At 35.6% G+C, this 27,041-nt stretch overlaps 1 protein-coding gene across 8 annotated transcripts in view; it reads right to left on the reverse strand.

Moving 5' to 3' along the window:
* The window catches only part of MAPK10 (mitogen-activated protein kinase 10), a 315,034-nt gene that overhangs the window by 148,607 nt on the left and 139,386 nt on the right, over positions 1-27,041 (reverse strand). For 3 of the 8 annotated variants that reach the window (XM_060655676.3, XM_078445951.2, XM_060655675.3), the window contains one exon: positions 16,911-16,982. The exons of 1 other annotated variant lie outside the window; for it this stretch is intronic. In XM_060655676.3, coding sequence (XP_060511659.1) covers positions 16,911-16,976 — 66 coding nt within the window. In that variant the 5' untranslated portion in view covers positions 16,977-16,982. Of the gene's footprint in view, positions 1-10,258; positions 10,401-16,883; positions 16,983-27,041 lie in introns of those variants that run through there. 4 more of the 8 variants (XM_060655672.3, XM_060655681.3, XM_060655679.3 and 1 more) reach the window with 3 other exon arrangements.

The raw sequence follows: 27,041 nt of genomic DNA on the forward strand, positions 1-27,041 counted from the left end.
GTATTTCTGAGGGATTGGTTGTCATAATTACATTTTCATTCATGATTTTATCTATTTGGGTCATCTCCCTTTTCTTTTTGAGAAGCCTGGCTAGAGGTTTATCAATTTTGTTTCTTTTTTTCAAAAAACCAACTCTTGGTTTCATTGATCTGCTCTACAGTTTTTTTAGATTCTATATTGTTTATTTCTGCTCTGACCTTTATTATTTCTCTTCTTCTGCTGGGTTTAGGCTGCCTTTGCTGTTCTGCTTCTATTTCCTTTAGGTGTGCTGTTAGATTTTGTATTGGGGATTCTTCTTGTTTCTTGAGATAGGACTGAATTGCAATGCATTTTCTTCTCAGGACTGCCTTCGCTGCATCCCAAAGGGTTTGGATTGTTGTATTTTCATTTTCATTTGTTTCCATAAATTTTTTAATTTCTTCTCTAATTGCCTGGTTGACCCATTCATTCTTTAGAAGGGTGTTCTTTGACCTCCATGCTTTTGGAGGTTTTCCAGACTTTTTCCTGTGGTTGATTTCAAGTTTCATAGCATTGTGGTCTGAAAGTGTGCATGGTATGATCTCAATTCTTGTATACTTATGAAGGGCTGTTTTGTGACCCAGTATGTAATCTATCTTGGAGAATGTTCCATGTGCACTCGAGAAGAAAGTATATTCTGTGACTTTGGGATGCAGAGTTCTAAATATATCTGTCAAGTCTATATGATCCAATGTATCATTCAGGGCCCTTGTTTCTTTATTGATTCTGTGTCTAGATGATCTATCCATTTTTGTAAGTGGAGTATTAAAGTCCCTTGCAATTACCACATTCTTATAAATAAGGTAGCTTATGTTTGTGATTAATTGTTTTATATATTTGGGGGCTCCTACATTCGGCTCATAGACATTTATAATTGTTAGCTCTTCCTGATGGATAGACCCTGTAATTATTATATAATGGCCTTCTTCACCTCTTGTTACAGCCTTTAATTTAAAGTCTAGTTTGTCTGATATAAGTATGGCTACTCCAGCTTTCTTTTGACTTCCAGTAGCATGATAGATAGTTCTCCATCCCCTCACATTCAATTTGAAGGTGTCCTCAGGTCTAAAATGAGTCTCTTGTAGACAGCAAATAGATAGGTCTTGTTTTTTTATCCATTCTGATACCCTATGTCTTTTGGTTGGAGCATTTAGTCCATTTACATTCAGTGTCATTATTGAAAGATCTGGGTTTAGAGTCATTGTGATGTCTGTAGGTTTCATGCCTGTAGGGATGTCTCTGGTACCTTGTGGTCCTTGCAACATTTCACTCACAGAATCCCCATTAGGATCTCTTGTAGGTCTGGTGTAGTGGTGATGAATTATTTCAGTTTTTGTTTGTTTGGGAAAACCTTTATCTTTCCTTCTATTCTGAATGACAGACTTGCTGTATAAAGGATTCTCGGCTGCATATTTTTTCTGTTCATCACATTGAAGATTTCCTGCCATTCCTTTCTGGCCTTCCAAGTTTTGGTAGATAGATCTGTCTTTGGTAGATAGTCTTATCGGTCTCCCTTTATATGTTAGAGCATGTTTATCTCTACCTGCTTTCAGAATATTCTCTTTATCCTTGTATTTTGCCAGTTTCACTATTATATGATGTGCTGAAGATGGATTCAAGTTACGTCTGAAGGGAGTTCTCTGTGCCTCTTGGGTTTCAATGCCTTTTTCCTTCCCCAGATCAGGGAAGTTCTCAGCTATGATTTGTTCAAGTACACCTTCAGCCTTCAGCCCCTTTCTCTCTCTTCTACTTCTTCTGGAATTCCTATGATATGTATATTGTTCCATTTGATTGCATCACTTAGTTCTCTAATTCTCCCCTTATACTCCTGGATTTTTTTTTTATCTCTCTTCTTCTCAGCTTCTTCTTGTTCCATAATTTTATCTTCTAATTCACCTATTGTCTCCTCTGCCTCTTCAATCTGTGCTATGGCCACCTCCATTTTGTTTTACACCTCATTTATAGCATTTTTTAGTTCCTCACGACCATTTTTCTAGTCCCTTGATCTCTGTAGCAATAGATTCTCTGCTGTCCTCTATGCTTTTTTCAAGCCCAGCAATTAATTTTATGACAATTATTCTAAATTCTTATTCTGTTACATTGCTTAAATCGGTTTTGATCAATTAATTAACTGTCTCTACTTCCTGGAGTTTCTTTTGAGGAGTATTCTTCCATTTCATCATTTTGGGTAGTCCCTGTGGTAGCTAAACTGCAGGGAACTTCCCCTGTGCTGTCCGGAGAAACTTGTGTTGGTGGGCAGGGCCGCAGTCAGACTCAATGTCTGCCCCCAGCCCACCGCTGGGGCCACAGTCAGACTGGTGTTTACCTTATCTTCCCCTCTCCCAGGGGCTGGACTCACTGTGGAGTGGTGTGGCCCCTGTCTGGGAAGCTTGGACACTTCCAGGATTGTGGTGCTCCTTCCATGGGATCTGGCCAAGGGCATATTAGAAGGGGTGGATCCCCAAGGTGCACAGGGGCGGGAGAGGCAGGCTTAGCTCGATTTACCATTGGTGGTCCCCTGTGGGAGGGGCCCTGCAGCACCAGGAGGGAGGCAGGTCTGTTGGAGGGATGGATCCACAGAAGCACAGAATTGGGCGTTTGCAAGGTACAAGCAAGTTCGGTGACAGGAACTGGTTCCTCTTGGAATTTTGGCTGGTGGATGGGAGAGGGAAATGGTGCTTGCCAGTGCCTTTGTTCCCCCACCGAGTTTTGTCCTTCCAGGGCTCAACAACTCTCCCTCCTGGCGTCCTCTCTCCCACCCTGCTCTCTGAGAGCAGAGCTGTTGACTTTTAACATTCCAGATGTTAAGTCCTGCTGTCTGTCAGACCTCACGGAGTCCGGCCCCTCTGCTTTTGCAAGCCAGACTTCAGGGGCCCTGCCTTTCCCAGCAGGCTGCCCCTCCACCACCCCGGCTCCCTCCCACCAGTCCATGTAGTACACACTGCTTCTCCGCCCTCTTGTCTACCGTCAGCCTCTTCTATGGGCCTCTTCTATGGGCCTTCTATGGGTCTACACTTGGCTCTGGAGAGAGTCCATTCTGCTAGTCTTCTGGTGGTTTTCTGAGTTATTTAGGTAGATGTGGGTGGAATCTAAGCGATCATCAGGACAAGGTGAGCCCAGTGTCCTCCTACACTGCCATCTTCGAAAATTATCATTACAAAGTTTGTGAATTCACACACACACACACACACACACAATTTACTTTCAAGTATTCTCTTTATACCTAACTTTGAATTAAACTTCATATAAAATCTAAAAGTTAGAAAACACATCCTTGAAAGTACCTCAAATAATTGGGAAAGGCTATTTTAATTATTAAACAGTAAGACAGAGAGATAATGGTACTGGAAATTTTCTTGGATTGATGTTGTAACCAAAATTTTGATGGCAAATATGTTGTGTTGAAAAGCTTCTGCCAGATTTCATCTGTGCCCCAAGTTTACAAATCCAAATTGAAACTCAAAAAGCTCAGAACATATTTAATACAGTATATTTTATCCTCAATTTCCATGCAGTTTTTTCATGATTATAAAGTTCAAATATAAACTTTCTCTTTAAAATGTTCCTATGAAAGTATGCCATTAAGTGTACTATAAAAAATTATCAATGCTAAAAAAAATTTTCCCAGTTCAGGTCACTGTGAGCTGATGAGCTGAATCCAGGAAGGGAAGAACCAAAATTTCACACTGGGAGGGCATGACCAACCAATAAAGATTCTGAAGTTTCAAAATGGATCAGAACTACTTAAGGCACTTGTAAGAGATGGATTACTGAGCCTCACTGAAAGTTTCTGATTCAGTAGAACTGGGGCAAGGCTAACAGTCTGTATTTTTAACAAATTCCTCACTTAAAGAACCACTATTTTATTTTATTTTCTTTAATACAATTTATTGTCAAATTGGCTTACATATAACACCCAGTGCTCATCCCAACAAGTGCCCTCCTCAATGCCTATCACCCATGTTCCCCTCCCCCCACCCATCCCCATCCACCCTCAGCTTATTCTCTGTATTTAAGAGTCTCTTATGGTTTGCCTCCCTCCCTCTCAGTTTGTAACTATTTTTTCCTCTTCCCTTCCCCCATGGTCTTCTGTTTAAGTTTCTCAAGATCCACATATGAAGTGAAAACATAGAATATCTGTCCTTTTCTGACTGACTTATTTCACTCAGCATAATACCTTCCAGTTCCATCCATGTTGCTGCAAATGGAAGGATTTCATTCTTCTCATTGCCAAGTTGTATTCCATTGTATATATAAACCACATATTCTTTATCCATTCATCAGTTGATGGATACTTAGGATGTTTCCATAATTTAGCTATTGATAAAAGCACTGCTATAAACATTGGGATACATGTGCCCCTATGCATTAACACTCCTGTATTCCTGTAGCGAAATTCCTAGTAGTGCTATTGCTGGATCATAGGGTAGATCTATTTTTAATTTTTTGAGGAACCTCCCCACTGTGCTCCAGAGTGGCTGCACCAGTTTGCATTCCCACCAACAGTTCAAGAGGGTTCCCATTTCTCCACATCCTCAACAGCATTTGTAGTTTCCTGATTTTTTTATTTTAGCCACTCTGGTGTGAGGTGGTCTCTCAGTGTGGCTTGGATTTGTATTTCCCTGATGATGAGTGACACTGAGCATCATTTCATGTGTCTGTTGGCCATCTGGATGTCTTCTTCGGAAAAGTGTCTATTCATGTCTTCTGCCCATTTCTTCACTGGATTATTTGATTTTTGGGTGTTGACTTTGTAAGTTCTTTATAGATTTTGGATACTAGCCCTTTATCCAATATGTCATTTGCAAATATCTTTTCCCATTCTGTCAGTTGCCTTTTAGTTTTGTTGATTATTTCCTTTGCAGTGCAGTTTTATCTTCATGAGGTCCCAATAGTTCATTTCTGCTTTTAATTTCCTTGCCTTCAGAGATGCATCGAGTAAGAAATTGCTGCGGCTGAGGTCAAAGAGGTTGTTGCCTGCTTTCTCCTCTAGGGTTTTGATGGTTCCCTGTCTCACATTCAGGTCCTTTATCCATTTTGAGTTTATTTTTGTGAATGGTGTAAGAAAGTGGTCTAGTTTCATTCTTCTGCATGTTGCTGTCCAGTTCTCCCAGCACCATTTGCTAAAGAGACTGTCTTTTTTTCCACTGGATGTTCTTTCCTGCTTTGTCCAAGATTAGTTGGCCATACATTTATCAGTCTAATTCTGGGTACTCTATTCTATTCCATTGGTCTATGTGTCTGTTTTTGTTCCAATACCATACTGTCTTGATTACAGCTTTGTAGTAGAAGCTAAAGTCTGGGATTGTGATGCTTTGGTTTTCTTCTTCAATATTACTTTGGCTATTCAGGGTTTTTTGTGGTTCCATACAAATTTTAGGATTGTGTGAAGAATCAGTATTTTAGAGAATAGTAAATATAAGAGACGTAAGAGGTCACCATTTAAAGAGGGCTAGTTGGAGAAGTAAAAACGGGAAGCAATGCATGTCAAACCAAGTAAACAAAAGACATGGAATTAAAAATGTCATGGTGACTCTCCTTGGAATCATCACCTCATTAGCAGGCCCAAACATCATATTCCCAGGGATGTGTTTCATAGGTATAATATAGTATCCAACTGATGCTCTCTCAATTAGCTCATAAAAATAAACATTCCAAAATCTGTTTATATTGAATTTATACTAAAACACAAAGGTATTCATAAATGCTCATCAAAATGGAAAGTCTTTCCAGAGAAGAAATTAGTTAATTATAAATAAGTAATATTGTATTTAAAAATTATAAATCACCACAGTGCTAACTTATGAAAATCAATACAGTTCAAAATAATTATAGGTTTAGAACAGTCTATTCTATTATTGATTCACATTATTTTTTTAAATAACTCATTCCTCCACTGAATATTAATATCATGTTTAAATTTCTTTTAATGTTTATTTATTTTTGACAGAGAGAGAGAGACAGAGCATGAGCGGGGGAGGGGCAGAGAGAGAGGGAGACACAGAATCCAAAGCAGGCTCCAGGCTCTGAGCTGTCAGCACAGAGCCCAACGTGGGGCTTGAACTCACAGACTGCCAGATCATGACCTGAGCCGAAGTCGGACGCTCAACCAACTAAGCCACCCAGGTGCCCCTCATGTTTATTTTTTTTTAATTTTTTTTTAACGTTTTATTTATTTTTGAGACAGGGAGAGACACAGCATGAACAGGGGAGGGTCAGAGAGAGGGAGACACAGAATCTGAAACAGGCTCCAAGCTCTGAGCTGTCAGCACAGAGCCTGACGCGGGGCTCAAACTCACGGACTGCGAGATCATGACCCGAGCTGAAGTTGGCCGCTTAACTGACTGAGCCACCCAGGCACCCCGTGCCCCTCATGTTTAAATGAATCAATGTTTCTATGTGGATATAGGAGAAATTTTTTCTGCAAAAATTCAAAGCAAACCCATTTCCTCCCTATCCCCCATCTGTGAAAAAATTTTAAAGCTAAATTAAAAGAAGATATTATTGCCACTGGCAGTCTGGTAGGCAGAGAGGAAATCTGAATATAATCTGTTCTGTGAAAAGACTGCACTTTATGCAGACCTGTAAGAAAGGGCTTTGTGGAATGAGTCCGCATTATCAGTTAGTTGCTAGCCTATAGCTATGGAGTTTTGCAAAGAAAAATGTCCTACATTACTGATCTTATCCTGCAGGTATCCAAAGCTTTGACTTCATTCTTCTCAAATTTAATAACCTGTATGCATACAAGTATTCCCTCCTCATTTTCATTTGCGTATGACTGTCCTATGTTACTGCTAGTCATTTCCTGAGCAGGAGACATTAAGGTTTAAAAATATGTAGAGGTCGAGCTTCCTTAGTTTTCTTGAATGGTACAGCTGAAAATAACACCAAGCCTGGATTAGTTCTGCACTTAACACCTGTGAAAACTTGAGCAAGTCATTTTATTCTTTCATTCATTTATTATTTATATTCTGTGTGGTTCCAAAAAGGATTTGTGTAGAACACCATAAAGGATATGGGAACAATAAAATCATTAAATCCAGTTTTAGGAACAGACCTCAAATAAAGCAGGCTGGGAGATGACAGTTTTACCAGAAGGCTTAAGTTATGACTATCTATTGCTTTGAGCACAAAACTTAGTGTCATTCTTCCACTAAGCCAAAAGAAAAACATAATGACAACCAACAACAAAACACAATTAAGTGGCAAGTTTTGATTCATTAATCTCACAGAATATATCATACCAGACCACTTCATAGGAAAGATAAAATCTCTCTAGTACTTAACTCAGGAAGAATATTCAATAGTTCTTTATGTAATAACCCGGAATCAAACATCAAATAGTAGATATATTTTTAATCAAAAGCATAAAAATATTTTTCATATGATTTACATGACATCAGCTCTCAATAATTCAAGAGGAGAAAGAAAGGTAAAGCAGTATTAATTGCTTACTTGCTAAAGGTGAACTCTGTATTCTGTTAAATACTGTATTTAACACTAACTACAGGCGAGGAAAGTGGCGTACAGAGCTGTTAATTGGTTCAACATTGGTTGAATTAATGGTCTTAGAACCATTAATTAGTCGTGTCAATTAATATAAATTGAAGTTTATTCAACTCTAAAACATGTGTTTTTTTTGTTTGTTTGTTTTTTGGTTTTTGGTTTTTGGTTTTTTTGCTAAACCATTCACTAGTTCAGCTAGAATAATTTAGAACAAGGATATGGTTTTCTTATGATAAGGTGAGCTATAGGAATAGAGCTTAGAAGATCAAGAGAAATGAATGAATAACATGCCCTTCTCTTGTATTTATCTATTGTCTTAGCCTGGAGTTTGAACTTAGATGAACATTACATAATTCAAGATTGAAGTAGACAGTGTTGATGAGGGAAAGGTGGATTTTCAGAACTGCCTAGAAATTTAAAGGGTCTGATTCTATTTGCTTGTTAAATATATATTGATCACTTACTGTATGCCAGGCACTATTGAAGATGCTATGGATATACCATATCCATGCTATGGATAGCCAAGATAAATTAGCTACAAAATGAACCTACAGAAAATTAACTGGTTAATCTGTTAGATATTATTTTAGTATTGTCATTTGGATACAGAAAAGTATCTGCCAAAAGTGGTGATTGTGCTTTTGGCATAAATGATGTTGAGCTATTCATTCTCATATAATGACCAGTTATTTCATGCAGTTATTCCATGCAGAATGAGTTATTCCATGCAGAATGACCATGAATATTATGCAGAATACCATAATATGGGTTCAATCCATTTTAAATCTGAATCAAATAATTTACATATGAGTTTTAAAAAGGGAGATTTGAGACAACAATGCTTAATGATATTTAGGATTAGATTCTGTTTTGTCAAGAGCATATTTTCTCCACTCTGTTTCTTAAAGTATTACTCTCTGAGGAGGATTACAGCCTGAAAGGTATATGACTTTTATATTGGTTGCCCAGAGATGGATACTCTGTGGAATCAATGGCTTATAACAAATCAATAATGCAGTAAAACTTTAAGACTTAAGTTATGTTTAACCATTATTTTCAATGACGTGAAAAAGCACATTGCAGTAATCAATAATAAAGTGGGAATGGCTTCTGTCCCTTGTCATTTATATATGAGGGCAGAAAAGTAATACTGCTTGAACGCCTGCTAATCACCAAGCTAGTATTAGGACAAGACATTGTGCTAGGTGTGTAATAAATCATTTCATGTAAGACTTAATATTCTGATTTTGCAGTTGAGAAATCCTAGACTGAGAACTTTAGCAAAGGGTAAAAATCCAGCTTTTCTCTAAGAATCATGACTGTCAGTTCTCAGTCAAGCTTTTTACAATCTTATACTCAGTATACTTATTTATGGAATAACAGCGATATGCTACTCTTTTCATTAGTGAGAAGGTTAAATGAGATCATCTATGTAAAGCTCTTAGTATGGTATAAGCTTACTTAAAAAGCCATCAACAAAGTTTACTACTACTAGTAGTAAATGTTGAGAAGATAACATTTAAAAGCACATAGCTAAATAGCAATTTTATAATGTTTTTAACAAAAAGTTGGCTTGAACTGTAGTACCATCCCAAGACACTATAATATTGCTATATAGTCAATACATAACCAACAGGGTTCAGAATGGTTAGGTAATAAAATATTTTTCTGTGTTTTCATCTGTGGCAAAAACAGTGTTCCATGAATATTCACATCCTCTACTACATTCCCCAGCCTTCCCCTGCAGTACTGTTGGGGACATGTGATGATTTCTGGCCAATGGATTACAAGTAGACATGGCAGGTGTTAGCTAAATTCAGGGGCATTTAGGGGATGTGCCACCACAATCCATCTCTTTCCATACTATGGTGTCTCAGCTGGCACATCACAAGATAGTAAGAACCTAAATTCTTTAGTCACCAGATAGAGAAGAACCCTTGTTAACCTGTACTAGACTTTGTATAAGAAGAAATAAACTTTTGCTCTGATAAGTCACTGAGACTTGAGGTCTATCTATTACTGCAGTATGTTTTTCATTCAACAAATACTTACTTTGGTCTTACAATTGTCAAGCAATGTTCTAGGCACAGAGAATATAAAGTTCCTGCCCTCAAAGAGCTTAATATTAAATTCTCCCTTACAGGATCAAACTTGGAATGCTGGCTTCATTACCACAATGATTTAGCCTAAACCAATCACACTGAGTTCTACATTTTTTTATTTACACGTTCTCAATTTGTCTACAATAAAAAAAGAAGTATAAAATAGCCAGTAATAAGTGGTATTATATAGTCAAGACAGGAAAAATTTTCCACCTTATTAAATAATAGTTAATTTTTAAAGAAACTCTTTCTTAGGGTAGGAGTAAGAGGTTATGTTTCCTTAAAAGGAAAGTAAAATGTCATTTAGGAATCAAAATGTTTACAGAGTTGTCTCATATGTTTTTTAGAAGGGGAAATTAGAGTTTATCAAATGCTACATTTAAAAATATGGACACTGGAACCCTGTTTTCATTTACACAATAAAGAACATTATTCTTAAATCCAAATCATTATATTATTAAGATTCTTTCATTGCACAATTATAAAAAGATCTAATTAGTACTTAAGTTTAGTAGTTCCATGTTCTCCGAAGTCTGGGTTTTCATCTTTTGGATATGCACTTTTGTAACTGCCTTAACATTTTTAGGAATCAGTTAGAGATGTATAGAGTATATAACCAAATAAATATTCACCTTTAGAGAAGATGAACAAAAGAAGAGTTGAATGACACATTCCAGATTGGAACTGGTTTTGGAACTCATGATCTAAATTAACATTATTCTTCTTAACCTACTGAAAAATTCAGCTTTTGTATATCATGCACCCCAACTTCAAATAATACCTGTACAGAAAAGCAAAATTATCACTTAATGTATTTTCCAAAGTCTCACGTGGAATTAAAATAGTGCATAATGAATGCATTGATTACTAAAGAACACTATGCAGATCAAAATAGAATGCACATATTGATGCTTTCCTTACAGAGCATGATTTACCATACACTGAAACCACAGGTAATTCTGGGATATTTTATAGCACAGCTATTTTTAAAGACGTAGGCAATAACTTCATTTAATCTGATTAATACCTTAACCATAATTAAACTTATAGTACAAAGCTATATTTATATTCATGTTTAAGATCATTCAACAAGAAGTCAAGTTTGACCTTTTCGTGCTTCAAGCAAACCAAACACATACCCGCAATCAACCAATACAGAAAGTTCACCAGTATAGAAACAGATCTTAAGAACTTTATACTTTTTTGTTAATCTTTGTAGCATAACTAAATCTATTCATTAACTCAAATAATTATTTAATAAGTCATTAGGAAAAAAAAACCTTCCCAAGGTATAAGACATAAATATAACATTAAATTTTCTCTTTTGAAATTTTCTGCAGCCATTGTCACATGTGAACATATGGAAAAAAAGTACTTTCAAACATGATGAAACATTCATTCATAAAAATAGCTATGCTAGCTATTATCCTGATAGTATATATATCTCAGTGATTTATTTCATGATTCAAGATATACCATGTTTTCACAAGAATGTTTGCTATGTCTTTAGTAATTTACCCATGGACAGCCATGCATGAAAGCATATACATACAGTAAAACCTTGGATTATGAGTAACTTGTTCTGCGAGTGTTCTGCAAGATGAGAAACATTTATAATAAATTTTAACTTGATAAACAAGCAATGTCTTGCAATATGAGTAGTATGTGACACCAAATGTCACATGATCACAACTGAGCCAATGGCTCTTCTCTATCTCTCTCTCGCTCGTTGCAGTATTGTGGGTGACCATCTCCCATGCTCGGATGTTAGCCATGGTATTTGGCAGAAATCAGTGATTTTTCAGAACATTGAAAGGTGCCCACAACCAGCACTAGTGTATTTTTTGTCCCTTCAAAGTACCAATGGACAGTGTTTTGTTTTTCCATACAAGAGTAAGCTTAGGAATGCGTTGCTTCATTCTAGGTCAGACTGCCTGCAGATATAGACCCTTTCCTCTGCTGCCTTATTGTGAGTTACATTAAATAGAGTATATGACAAGAGCTTATTAATACTGTAAATGTAGTCAACATCCAAGCGTATACAATAGCCCCATGCAGAAAAAGATTCCATTGAGCCAATAGCTAGCAGTGATTCCATTAGTGATAGTGAAAGTCATCCTACACAATAACCCACTTCTCCTCTTTCTTGTCTCCCTCACACCAGCCATGAAGATTTTCAAAGGTAAGTGCAGGTTGATTTGCTTGTTTTTCTTTATGTTTTGAATTTTCTTTATTATTTTGTGCTATATTACAGTATTGTAATCATTTTTATATGAATATTTTTGGGTTGTGGATGAATCATCTGAGTTTCCTTTATTTCTTATGGGGAAATTCACTTTGATATATAAGTGCTTTGGATGATAAGCATGTTTCCAGAACGAATTATTCTCACAAACCAAGGTTTTATTGTATTGGGATTTTAGACAATGAATGCAAAATTAAACGCAATGTATAAAAGCAGATATAGAAGAAAGTCAGAGCTGGGCTTCCTCAAATAATACACAGCACAAGAAATCCCTTGAAAGGAAAAACTAAGATAATTTTTTTCTTTCCCTGTTACATGAAAAACTAAAATAATAAAGGAAAGGTTTATCAGTTTATATCTCAAAATTATAGCCATTCATTTACAAAATACAAAGAACTTCAAATATATCCATGCTCAATCTACTGATTCCCTTAAACCATATTTATAGGAAGTCAGTGTCTAATTTGGTGTTTTGAGGTGGCAGACAATCTCCCCGAAAATCTAAAATATACAAACAATGCCATTTATTTCATAGACCACCAAAAATGGTTTTCAGTTTCCCTGTAAGATTATACAGGTTTTCCTTTGCCTTGCCCTATCAAAATGTCTTTTCCTTTGCTGCTCCACTCCTCTATGTTGGTATAAAAGACTTCTTTCCATCTAAGATGGCCATCCAATGAAGTGTAAAAGTTTTAACCACATAGTTCCATCATCTTTGAAACAGAAACACAATAACCCATCAAATGAAATAAACTTGAGCAAATCAAGATACTTCAAATTCAATATGCTTTAAAGCAAAAAACTATTTTTTTAGAACTCTATAACCCTGGCATCAGGTTTAATGATATTTTTTTTAATGTCCTAGGTACTGTAATCTGAACATATCACTTAAAACTAAACCATTCCATGGGCATTCTAGAATACCCATCTTTTTAAGTTCCCTGGTTTACTTATTTCCAGGTTTATAAAAAGTTCTAAGAAGTGAACATAGCTCATAAAATATTTGCTAACATCCTCAAATTTCTAAAGATTAAAAGAGGAGCATGATGCACTAAAAAATAATAAATCAGAAGTGATCAACAATGTTGCTACAAGAGTAAGTTTTTGTTTCTGTTTTTGTCTTTGTTTTTGAGAAAGAGAGAAAGAGAGCTCAAGCAGGGGAGAGGGGAAGAGAGAGAGAGAGAGAGAGAGAGAGAGAGAATCTTAAGCAATTTAACTTTCTATATTTTCTGTAACTGCTTATTGATAACAAATGAAAAAATTGGAAATATTACATAGTATAAAAAGCCACAGATTAAGATTCAAGAGACCTGGCTGGATTCTGAATACACTTGACCAGTTGTTGACAAATTACTTAAGGTCTTTGTGTATTGTCTGTCTGACAAGAAGTTGGAAACAACCTAACCCTGCTGGTGATCAGGTTAAACACAACAGCATACCAGGAACCTGTGAAATGCCTCAGGAAACAAGAAGCTTCCAAAAACATAGTTTGAAAGTAAATCCCTGTGCATAACTGTCTCTAAAACTGAAAACACTCTTTTCTCTAAATTGCTAGAGTAGTAAGTCAGGCACAGGGCTACAGAAAAGAAAAATAAATAAACAGACATTATCAAATAAAAATTCTACATGGAAAGTAAACAAAATGTTCAGAGTCACAACCAGCAACATTCTGCTTACTATAATATTTTTAGATGTTTTAAAATCTATACAATATGCACGTATCTAGATACCAAAATCTAAAAAAAAAAAAAAAGCAAAATACCAAAAGAAAAAAAAAATCAGTCATTAATAAAGCTCATGCTTTACTTCTCTTTATTCCTTTGCTTTAAAAGAACTCTCACTAGAAACAGACATTCTGCATCTGTGCCCAAAGATCGGGAGCTGATTGGAAAAATAGAGTTAACCTACAAAAAGACTCTGGATTGAAAACTACAGCTTAAGTTTTAAGGTCTTTTTTATTGATCATCTTTGAAGTTCAGACTTAACCTTGAGACTTAACCTTAACATAAAACATGAATTAGTTTTTTGTTTGTTTGCGGTTCACTTTATAAGTGTTAATGGCCATCGTTAATGAATAGGCTCTCGGAATCTAAGGAAACAGCACACAAATAGCCTGCCAGTGGTAGGGCCCAGACATTCTACCCAGAAGTTCAGGCCTGCTCATTTCAAACAATGCACAGTCACAGTTGCAACTGCTTACCTAAACCAAATATACATCATTCATTTTTTCATTACGCAAATATTCAGTGACAGCCCACGCCATGCCACATGTTGTGCTTAGCACTCTGGCACATCAGTGTGCGAATGAGACAAAATTTCAACAGCATGCTGGGTAAATATTCAACAACCACAGGGAGGGAGGACTCTTGTTTGTAGTAATTGCTTATTTACATAATGTACATACTCCGATAGTAACAGACTTCAATCTACTGACCTCACACCATTGAACTTTGAGTTGGGGAGAGAGGTGCTCAATCAACTCTTGTGAGCCTGTGTGAGCTTGCTCCACCACACCAGTGAAAAAATTCCTGCCCTTGTGAAAAATGCATTTTAGTGGAGAGAGAGACACAACGTACTAGTCACACATATGGTATACCAGCTACCAAAAAGTGTTATAGGGGAAGGGGAAGGCTGAGAAGTCAGGTAGGCAGACTAGGTAAGAAGGGGCAATTTTAAATAGGAGAACCAGGAAAGGTTCCCTTAAAAAATGACATTTGAGCAAAGTCCTGATGGTGGTGGAGGAGTGAGCCAAGTGGACATTAAAGGAAGAGCATTTCTGGGAGGGGGTCTCTAGGTGACTACATGGTAAAGGCTTGGGTATTTATTTTAAGAATTTTGGTTTTTACCATAAGTGAGATGGAAAGACATTGAAAGGTTTTTCTGTTTTGTTTTGGTTTTAGCCAAGGAGAGGCATGGTCTCACTTATACTTTTCAAATACGACTTTTGCTGATGTTTTGAGAGTTCACTATGTGGGGGTGAGCAAAGGAGGAAGCTCTGGTGATCATCCAGGCAAGAGGCCATAGTAGGTTGAATCACTGAATTCTACTCCTAAAACTAATTACACTATCTGTCAGCTAACTAGAATTTAAATAACAGTTGGGTCAAAATGGTTGTGGACAGAATATTGGGAAGTGGTGAGATTTCAGATATATTTTAAATATAGAGCCAACAGTATTTGCTAACAAACTGAATGTGAAGTGCTACCCAAAAGATGATTCCAAAGATTTTGTTCTAAGGCCCTGAGAAAGGTGAATCTAGCATTTACTGAATTAGAGTAGAGCAATTTTGGAGGAAAGTTCAGGAATTTGGTTCAGTGTCTGCAGAGTTTGATAGGCCTGTAAGTGAAGATGTAGGACAGGCACTTGGGCCTGAGTCTGATTTTGGAGAGAGGTTTGGGTTGGCCACATAATTGTGGACATAGTCAAGATACTGATAATACTTAAAACACTGGGACTCAATTGGAGCACCAGAAGAATGAATGAAAATTTATTTGAAGTTTAGTTAGCCATTTAACAAACACATGTTCTAGCAAGTACTAACTCACTTAATTCTCATGACCCTGGAAGGTAGGTACTATGATTGTCCTCTTTTTGGAAATTTAGAAACTACAGCACCGAGAGATTAAGTAACTTGCCCAAGGTCACAAGTAAATGGCTAATAAGTGGTAGATTTGGAGATTCTAACCAAGGCTGTCTAGATCCAGAGTTCTTGTTAGAGACTGGAAGTTATCTAAAGGCCTGAGGCCTCCAGCACTACAACATTCAGAGGTCAGAGAGATGAGGCAGATCAGTAAATCCTATTTGTAGCATGTAACAAACACGTTTTATTCTCCAATAGAAATTCTACTTATACTCAGAGAGAATATTTGTTTCCCTGTATACGTTTTTACATTTTCTGTAATAAGCACATATTACTTCTAGAATCAGAAAAAACTGTACTAAAATAATAGAAGGTGTGGTTATTTTTTAAACCTTGTTTCAATAGATGCATGTCACTGCCTGTTTATAGTACAGCTCAGTGAGAAGATACAATGAAAACCATTACAGAAAAACTGAATTGCTTTTTGCTTGGGGCATGAATAAAGTTACTATATAATTTATTATCCAAAGAACAGTCCTGAGAGTAAAAAGGAGCACTATTAATTATACCATAACAATAGGCTGAATTTAGGATTACCCTAAACATACCTATAGTAGGAAAAAGCACCCCAGGTAGCTTCTTTTTTTTTTATTTTTCTTTTAACATTTATTTATTTTTGAGAGAGAGAGAGACAGACCGTGAGCAGGGGAGGAGCAGAGAGAGAGGGAGACACAGAATCCGAAGCAGGCTCCAGGCTGTGAGCTGTCAGCACAGAGCCCGACACAGTGCTCGAACTCATGAACCGTGAGATCATGACCTGAGCTGAAGTTGGATGCTTAACCTACTGAGCCACCCAGGCACTCCCAGGTAGCTTCTTTCCTAAGAATAGTGTGTGTGAATAGAGGAAAGCAGTCTTTTATCTGGTCCGTTTACACTACCTTCTTATTATTGTTCGTTGTAGGTTAAATATACCTTTATTTGCTATTATTATTGTTTACCCTTTTACCAACTACCAGTTAGCACTGGGCATCAAAAAACAAACTGAGCACCCCCTGCATGTTACTATATGTGGGTATCAGAGAACTGCTACATAGAGCTCATTAGTCCTTAGGATGAGAAATGATAACACAGACTTCAGCTATTTTGATGATTGAAGCCACATTCAAGGATTAGGAAAGACATATTACTGACATTAAGTATAAATAAAATCTAAAAAGAAATCACATTACACAGTGATTAAACACTATTATTTGTAATCATTAAAAAGAATTATCTTCATTTCTATTCTAACTTAAGAAAACTGGGAAAGAAAAAACATCTAACTACCCACCTCTAATTCCCAAGTCATTTTAAATCTATATCAATACTAACTTGGTGTAGAACATAGGCAAGCTGAAATGGCAAAATGGAAATACAAGGGAATATACTGTACCTTGTTTTACCTGTAAGGAACACACACCTGACAAAAGGCAATTTTCACATCCAAGGTTGGTTCACTGCAGTAGTACAATAAATGGAGGCTCATAAATACCTATAGAAAAAGGGGGGGGGGGGGGCATGAATTTCTAAATCACCTAATTTTTCATTATTTAATAGCATAAACTTTAATATAATTTGAATTAAACACAAGGTGTCATGCATAACATATATTCAGCATAATCCTTATCCCGACTAGTACTAGGTACTTTTCATAAATCATAAACACTAAATAATAAAGTAAGGTAAGATGTTTTATTTTTATAATGATCAACACCATCACAATCATAAAGATTAGATAAAAAGAATTGGATATACTTAATAAGTTAAAGTTTAGAACAATTTATTATACAGTACTTTCAGTTCTAGGCAACTAACTTTAAAAATCTCAAACATATGCTCAAGAGCATATATATAAGCATGCTTATTGCAGAATAAAGGGACTTTTAAATAAACACTAATTGATAATAGAATTATATATAGGACTTGAAATAACTGAATTCAAGCTTAAGGTATCAGCGTAGATAAATTTTTCAAACATGATGTTGAGTGGGGGAAAAGGCAAGTTTCAAAAGGGTATGAAGATCATTATATTATTAATATAAAATTTTAAAATATACAAAATCATACACATTACTTTGTTATATAATCATAAAACCAAAACCAAGAAAAAAAATGGGCACTATATTAACATCAATTTAATCTTGGTTTAAGTACAAAGATTTCAATTACATTATTTTCCATATATTTAAAATATTTTATAATTTTGCAAAGTATTAAGGACAGGATAAAATCATGTAATGGTGGTAATGCCAAATTAAGCACTGTCTTATTGAGTATGATGAAGCAGCATCAGAGAAATCCAACTGAAATCTTTTTCAGTTCAGTTAAGCTCACTTTACTGAATATATTGTGTGCAAGACACAATTCTGTGAGTTAAACAATTTTAAAACCACGACTGACACAAGACTTCTGTTTCTGGAAAAATGAATGATTTGATATCCTAAAAACCACTCGGTGTAAAACTCCTAAAAAATTAAATGAAATGTACAAATTATATTTTTAATGCATAACTGAAGTGCCAGAAGGAAAAGAAAGAAAGAAAGAAAGAAAAAAAGAAAGAAAGAAAGAAAGAAAGAAAGAAAGAAAGAAAGAAAGAAATGAAAAGGAAAGGAAAGGAAAGGGAAGGAAAGGAAAGGGAAGGAAAGGAAAGAAAAAAGAAATGAAAAAAGAAAAGAAAAAAGAAAAGAAAGAAATTAATTCTGAGGCTGAAAACAATGTGAAAGAATTCATGCAGAGAAGTGAAAGAGCTGAAGTTGCCTCTTGTCCCTAGGTCATCTGCTGATGTCTGAAGATGAGAACTTTCATTTTTACATAGTAGCATGCAGAGTCCAAGAAACAAAGCTTAGAATCTATCTATGGTGGGAAGTCACATTGAAGACACCTGCACGGAGCTTAATAGAGAACTTTTAAACAAACTTTAGAACTAGCAAAACAATCCCAGAAGGAAGGTCTGAATTGTAAGAAAAAATATTTTACGTGGGAACTTGGTAGATTTTTTAAATTTAAGAAAGAATGAAAGGGCAAGAACATATAAAACATTCCTGAAGAAGAGGAAAATGGGTGTTTGTGGAGGTTAGGAGGGTCCACAGTTGTAGTTAGTAAATGTATGTGGGATTGATGCAGAACTAGACCTATAAATTAATAAAGAGCCAAAAACAGACACATACATACATGGAAACCTAATTATGTTAAAGTTTGCATCGCAAATATTTGGGGAAAGAAGAAACTATGCATTAAAACATGCTGAGACAATAGGTCATGCATCATAAATATGGGGGATGTAGGTGGGGTAGAAGCACACCCCTGTTGAAAGACAATACTCTATCAGATCTTTCACACTTCTCCATATCTTGCAAACAGAAGCACTGGCTGTTTTTATTCCAGACTATCTTCTCAACGATAATTACAAAGCAAACAGTCTTGGAAGAGAGAGATAGTATCTCCCTCTGGAACAAAGGGCAGGTTTGATTACTCTCCAGTATAATAAAGATAAGGTGTCCCTCTGGGACAAGCCATGCTTACTGCCATTATAAATACATGGCTTCCTTTGCCAGTATAAATACATTCCTTTGGAGTTCCTCTTCCAAAATGTAACCCACTCTATATGCAGTAGTCACCCGACCTTTGAGTCACCCTGCGTGATTGAGGGCTGAGGAACGGGCGTGAATGTTGACATTCTAGCTACTGCTATTAATGTGAGTAACAACAAGAATCTGTGTCTACTTCTTCAAGCTACGTGGTAGAGTCACACATGTTTGTTTCATCATTATTTTTTTACTTATTATATTTTTATAACATTTTTTTATGTTTATTTTTGAGAGAGAGGGAGAGAAAGTGAGAGTAGGGGAGGGGCAGAAAGAGACAGGGACAGAGGATCTGAAGCATGCTCTGCACTCGCAGCAGAAAGCCTGATGCAGGGCTCAAACTCACCAACCGGGAGATCATGACCTGAGCCAAAGTTGGACAGTTAACTGACTGAGCCACCGAAGTGTCCTTATTTCACTATTATTTTTTTAAACCTTACATATATGAAATACCATTTGATATGTCAAATATTTTATAATAGGAAAAAATTCAAGTGACACAAGGAACTAGTGGTCCTTCATTCTTTTGCTAGACATTGCTGTGTACGCACAAATGCCTGGAATCAAAACACTCATAATAGCCATTAATGGGAAATGATCTTGAAGAGAAATGCTGAGGGGTATAAAGAAGGAAGATAGAAGAAATTGTGCTTGATGATAACATTAAACTACTGAATTAAGAAATTCGGGAACTTTTCTACTTCTAGACTTTCTGTTATATAAGGTAAATCCCCCATTAAAAAAAAAAAAAAAACTACTAAAATATACTCAGAAAGCAAAAACTAAAACAAAGCAACAACAAAAAATATGGTTTACTCCTCAGATTTTAATCTGTGAGATTATTTGATTGTATCCATGAGATTTCAAGGAGATTTATATATCATTTTTGCCAATTACCTCTACTTTTTAAATTTTTAAATTTAGTTTTAAATCAGGTATAATTTACACATAGCAAAATGAACTGTTCTTAAGTATATATGTTGATGAGTTTCGACAAATGCCCATATCCACGTAACTCACATGCCAATGAAGATAAAAAATAGTCTGATAACCCTAGCCCCCCCAGGCAAACAATGTTCTAACTTCTTTCAACATAAATTGGTTTTTCTTGTCTTTGAACTCACATAAATGCAACCATACAGTATACACTCTCTTTTGTTGGGCTTCTTTTGCCCAGCAATACGCTTTTAGTATTCAGCCATATTGGCATAAATTTTAGTAATGGTTCATTCTATAATGGCGTTTAATGCATCACAATGTGCTATCCATCTACTTTAGGACATTTGAGGTGTCTCTAATTTTTAATATTATTAATAATGCTCCTATGAATACTTACCTACATGTATTCTTGTATAAATATGCTTTCATTTCTCTCAGGAAAAGTACCAAGAGAAAAAATTGTTAGATCATGAGATTAGGAATATATTTTATTAATGAAAAACTGACAGACACATTATCAATCCCCTGCAGCAATGTATGAAATTCAGGTGTTTTACATCTTTGCCAACATTTGGTTTATCAGTTTTCTAAATTTTAATCATTCTAATGGGCATTTAATTACATTTTGTTATGGTTTTATTTTTTATTCCCCTGATGACTAATGATATTGAGCTTATTTTTATTTGTTTATTGGCCACTTATTTATAATCTTTTGTGAAGTGCCTTTTCAATTTTTTTACCCATTTGGTGGTGGATTATGGGTGGGGAGAGGAGATTATCTCTTATTTTTTACAAAATATAGAAATCTTTTATTTCAGATGAAAGTTTTCTGTCATATATACATATTATAAATATTTTCTTTCAGTTTGTGGCTTCATATTGAACTTAGAAATGCTGTCTTTTAGGAATATTTAACTTTTATGAAATGCATTTCCTTTGTCTTTCTTTTATTAGTAGTGCTTCCTTGAGTTTATCAAGGGATCTTCCTTGAGTTTATCAAGGGTGTGATCCACACCAAGTTCACAAAGATATTCTTCCACATTTTCTTCTTGAAGCTTTGCGTTGTTAATTTTACTTTTAGGAATATAATCCACCTGTAATTAATTTTAATCTATGGTGTGACTTTTTTTAACGTTTATTTATTTTTGAGACAGAAAGAGACAGAGCATGAACGGGGGAGGGTCAGAGAGAGAGGGAGAGAGAATCTGAGAGAGGGAGAGGGAGAGAGAATCTGAAACAGTCTCCAGGCTCTGAGCTGTCAGCACAGAGCCCGACGCGGGGCTCGAACTCATGGACCCTGAGATCATGACCTGAGCTGAAGTCGGATGCTTAACCAAGCCACCCAGGCGCCCCATAATCTATGGTGTGATTATATATTGAGGTATATACTGAAGTTCATTTTTCTCCTTATAAATAGCCACTTGTTCAAGTACCCTCAGTCATAATAACTTCCTTTCTATACTGAGTTACCTCACTGCCTTCGTCAAAAAATCAATTGACTGTACAAATGTGGATCTATTTCAGGAACTTTTTTTGGTTCCATTGACCTACTATCTATTTTTACCCCATTATCATTCTGTCTTGATTACTGCAGCTTTATAATAAGTCTTCAAATTAGGTAAGTCCTCCAAATTTTTTTCTTCTTTTTATTTGTGAGACTCTTCTGGATCTTTGCATTTCCATATGAATTTTAAAATCAGCCTGACATTTCAAAACATTATTTAAAAACTTTCTGCAATTTGGTTGAGAATGTAGTAGAGCTATAGCTCACATTGGGAAGAAAGACATCTTAACAATATTGGGTATAGTTTATCCATAATCATGGTGTATCTGCCCATTTATTTTAATTCTCTCTAATTTACCTCAGAAATGTTTCAGAGTTTGCAGTGTATAGATCTTGTATGTTTTTCTTTAAGTGTATTCTTTAGCATTTACATTTTTGATACTAATGTAAATGGCATATTTTTAATTTCCATTTCCCAAATGCTTATTTCTTAAAATAATGTTAATTTTTGTAAGTGAACTTGCATTCTACCACACTGTTAAATTCATTTATTAAATCCAGTAAATATTTTTAGTTTGTTTAGGATTTTTCTTACACATAGAAAAGTTGTCTGCAGATGAAAATAGTTTTTCCTTTTTCCTTTCCAATCTGTTTTTCTTGCCTAATTGTTCAAGTACAAAGTTGAATAGAAGGGAGGAGATGTTAATGATCTCTGTCTTTTAAGACATGTATATAGTCCACTTAAATTTAAAGTGAATATGAATATTGCTGAGATCAAGCCTACCACTGTACTCTTTGTTTCATATTTTACCCTTGTATTTTTTATTCCATTTTTTCCTCCTTTTCAGCCTTTTTTAGAAGAACTGGGTATATTTTTGTTTTCCATTTTATTTTACCCAGTAGCTTATTATTTATACATATTTTTTAGTGGTTGTTCTAGAGTTTGCATTTTTAATTTTTAGTCATCTAACTTCAAATAATATGATTCTACTTTACATATAGTTTAAGAAACTTACACTAGTATACTTCAATTTTCCCCTCTAGTCCTCTGAACTATTGTTGTCATATATTTTACTTATACATGTTTTATAAGCCCCATAACACATGGCTATTATTTTTGTCTTAAATAAGCAATTCTATTTTAAGGAAATTTAAATTACAAAGAAAAGTATTGTATATTTGCTCACATATTTTCTCTACGTAGTTCTTTCACATGCTTCTTTAAGTTTATTGTTAAGCATTTATGTTTTTGATATTATTATAAAAGGTATTTTTATTTTATTCCCATTTTCCAAATGTTCATTTCTGGCATTGAATGGGAAAATGTTCTCCCAGCCCCTCTTCAGTTTTTCCTTCAGTCTTCTCACAGCACTTTGTTCACGCTTTTATTATGAATATCTTATAATATTGTAACTGTTTTTTCATATGTTTATTCCATACATACTACATTATGTCCTTCTCAGGTAAAGTGACCATGTTTTATTCATGTTCACAACCCCAGGGCCCAACACTATTCTCAGTATAGAGCTAATGTTGAGTAAATGTTTATTGAATAAAAGCAGACTCAAATTAAAAAAGCTTCCTTCCTTCTCTAGTACAAATCTAAGTATTTTATTATCTCTGCATATTCAGATCTATAAGTTTTCAGCAAATTTGGTGCTAATAAATTAGGAATGAGGAGTTTGTAGTGGTGGGAGTATGAGAGTCCAACACAGATGACCTCAAAATGCTACCCAGCAAGGCTGTTTTTAGTTCTGTACTGCTGAATTGGGCATGTGGGAAATAATAATATCCAGCCCGCCACCTAAAATGAACAATGTATTTTAATTTTTAATGAGTGAATAATCTTTCTATGGAAAGTAAGCATCCTGACCTTTCCTGGTTGCATTATAAAGATTCTAAATGTAGCACCATGACTAAGTCACTAAGTCACTGCAGAAACTCCTTGTTCCACAAAGGGACATTACAAGAAAAAGAATGTTCAGTATGATATTCTCAGTGATTTACAGAAAACTAGTCTGGTAATAATATTCCCTAATAACATGGCAGAAAGCATTTGGCACCACTGCATAGAAACAACATAAATGGCCAGGGCATTATCTCGATATTAGTCTAAAGTATAATTAATGACAATATCTTGGTGCAGTATAGGACCCATGAGTAGCTTGAAAAAGGAGGGGATGCTAATTTGGGGAGTTTAGTGCTTTCAATTACTGATTGTTCTTGTGGGAAAAGTCCCATATGTGCACTCCTTGCTGTGTAGTATACTGAGTTTCTCTTCGTTACATGGCTATATGTGTTAATGACTACCCTGAACAAAGCAGTAGGCCAAGGTGTATGAATGAGATATACTTAATTTATTAGATTAAACTGGTGCACAACAGCTACTATAAAGAATGTAACTATGATATGTTTTAATAGCTTAGATCAATACTTAAATTCGTTTGTATGTGAGATGTGCCAACAAACCACAGGAGGTTTAAGAAGTTTTACAGATGCAAAAAAATCAAATTGTTCTGGGCAGCTCCAGGCTCCCATGGTTTGTCACTAAATGTAATACATGCAAGAGTAAACTAAATGAGCAATTAATTACACAATATGTTTTGAGATCCAGCACTTTCCAAGTTTAACTGATATACAACAAATTCATTATCTGTAAATACTGTAAATAGTTTTTGATTTATTACATATGACTTATTAAAATATGACTCTCTTAACAGCCTGTAAGCATATGTACAATATGAGAATACAGAGTCATTGTTAATCACAATAACAAAAAACACTCTGTCTCTTCTATTCCCTAAAGAATTCTCCCAACTATGTACAAAAAACATACATATTGGGGCACATGGGTGGCTCAGTCGGTTAAGCATCTGACTCTTGATCTCAGCTCAGGTGTTGATCTCAGGGTCATGAGTTCAAGCCTGTGTTGGGCTCCACGCTGGGTGTGGAGTCTACTTTAAAAAAATTAAAAATTAAAAAAAATTAACATTTTTGAAAAGTACATATAAAGAAACAAATGAAAAGTAAATATACCATGAAACAAGTAATTATCTTTTTAGTGCTGACAGAAAAAAAATTAAATTTAATGTTCTATTAAGAATTGTGCATTTGCTTACTTTAAGATATTATTAAACCTTTTGGTCCATGGACTACAATTTTTTTCTCAGGGACTACCATTTAGAGCAGAAATCAGCAAATTGTGGCCCATGGACCAAATTCAAATCACCACATGTTTTTGTAAATACAATTTTATTGAAACACATCCATTCATTAGTTTACATAGTGTCTATGGCTGCTTTTACACTATAATAGTAGATTTGAGTAACTATGATAGAAACTATATGACCTGCAAAGGCTAAAATATTTACTATCTGACACTTTATAGAAAAAGTTGCCAGGAGCACCTGGCTGGCTCAGCTGGTACAGCATATGGCACTTGGTCTTGGGGACATGAGTTCAAGCCCCACATTGGGCATAGAACTTACCTCCAAAAAAAAAAAACAGAGAAAGAAGAAAGAAAGAAAGAAAGAAAGAGAGAAAGAAAGAAAGAGAGAAAGAAAGAAAGAGAGAAAGAAGAGAAAAAATAAAAGGTTGCCAACCTCTGATTTAGAGCACTCTCGATACAAACATGTAGAAGCACATCATTAGCTTCAGTATAAAGGCAAAAATAATTCAATGACTCTAATCATAAGTATATAAGTACACAAAATACTTTTTCATAAATTATACTTAAATTTAATATATATTATTTCTTTCCAAGTAATCTATGCTTGTCTTTATTCCTTTCCAAGTAATCTATGCTTGTCTATATCTAAAAGCTAAATATCTCTTAAAATATTGTTCATATAACAAGATAATTGCTTCCAAAGAAATCCTTTGGTAAACTTATTTAGCAGGAGTAAAGCAATAGAGACCAGAATATAAGAGATGAGAAAGCAACAAATACATAAGAAATAGGAAGGATTATTAAGAGAGAGGACATATAAAATAAGAAATGTAAAAACAGTAAAATTCACCAATTCAAGAATTATAATACAAACATTTTTAAGTTTCTTAATATTGAACATATAACATTGCTTCTGGTCCTAGAAACCTGGTAAGGTTAGCTAACATGGAAACTCTCACATCACAAAACTCTAGATTAGCTGGGTAAACTGTAACAAAAAGTAGTTTTGGATTTACATTAAAAAAGGAAAATTGCCAGTGGTGTTATGAAGTTGGCTCCTATAATCAGCTAGCAAAAGCTGATTGTGCACATCTTTTCCCAACTCTATGCCTGATGACGCTACTTCAGTGGGGTTTAAAATTGTTTCTTGTGGGAACATTTAGACCATAGAAACTGGTATATTCTACAAACCAAGCTTTCTTCAGAGAATTGGTGATTAAACATTGAGTAGTACACAACTGGAAGTTACCAGGTACCGGAAATGAAAGAAGACACTAAAAAAGATAAATCACGAATCTCCAGATATATCACAAGGAAAGCAAATAACTCAAGTGAGAATCATCAGATACTATAAAAAAAAAAAGTATCACCACCATAAGAACTTTATATGATCAAAACAATTAGAAAGACCATAAGTAGGAGTGAGTGAAATAATTAAAGAGTCAGAATAAGGAACAAAGGAGGAGGGTTAAGATAGTAGAGAAGTAGGGTAACCCTAGGCTTGCCTCCTCCCTCAAACAGCAAGATAAATATCCAATTATTCTGAACACCCAAGAAATTGATTGGAAGTCTTAAAGAACAAAGTTGCACATCTACAAAAAGAAAAACAACAACCCATGGAAAGTAGGAACTGAGAAGAGTTGATTTGTGGGAGAAAAGAGCTTCAGGTGCTGCAGTGGGGAAGGATCCCTGATCACAGAGAGCGGTAAGCTAAGAGTAAAGAAAAACAAATAGTGAAAACACACAGGGGACAGCACAAGAAAACACTTCCCCAAAACCACTGGTAGGGAAAAAAGAAAGGGTTTCAATACCACCAGTTTTTTTATAAACAGCAAAGTTTGAAGTTTCAGAGCTCAGTGCCTGACAGCATTCCAGTGAAGAAGCAGGACAGAGCCATGGGAGTGGGCTGCATGTTCTGAGGATCCCCTGGGATCCTTGGAGTGCTTTCAATAGAGGTGATAGTGTCCCTCCATGGGCAAAAGACCTGGCCAAAGCCACTGAGCTGTCCCATTCACTAGTATAGGAACAAAGATGCCAGCTGAGGGCAGCAAACGGTGGTGCCAGCTGTGTGTTGCAATTTACCATAAACTCTGAGCTGCTGCCACCACGCAATCACTCAACTGTTTCTGGGACAAGCTCAGGCTACAGGGCAGCAAGACCCTCCCTCAGAGGATCAGCACAGGTAGAAACCCAGGGAGCCTCTGAAGTGTGGGGTTTTCAAACACGGCTTTGTCTGAGATAAAACCCAGGAGGGCAGACAGTTCACACAGACAGGGTGAAAGGGGGGATCTGCCGGAAGCCTTGGACACAGAAAGGGTGACTGCGCATCTCTGACATAACCAACTTCCCACTCTG

Source organism: Panthera onca, chromosome B1, assembly GCF_046562875.1.
Source record: "Panthera onca isolate mPanOnc1 chromosome B1, mPanOnc1 haplotype 2, whole genome shotgun sequence".
In the NCBI taxonomy this organism is placed as follows: Eukaryota; Metazoa; Chordata; class Mammalia; order Carnivora; family Felidae; genus Panthera; species Panthera onca.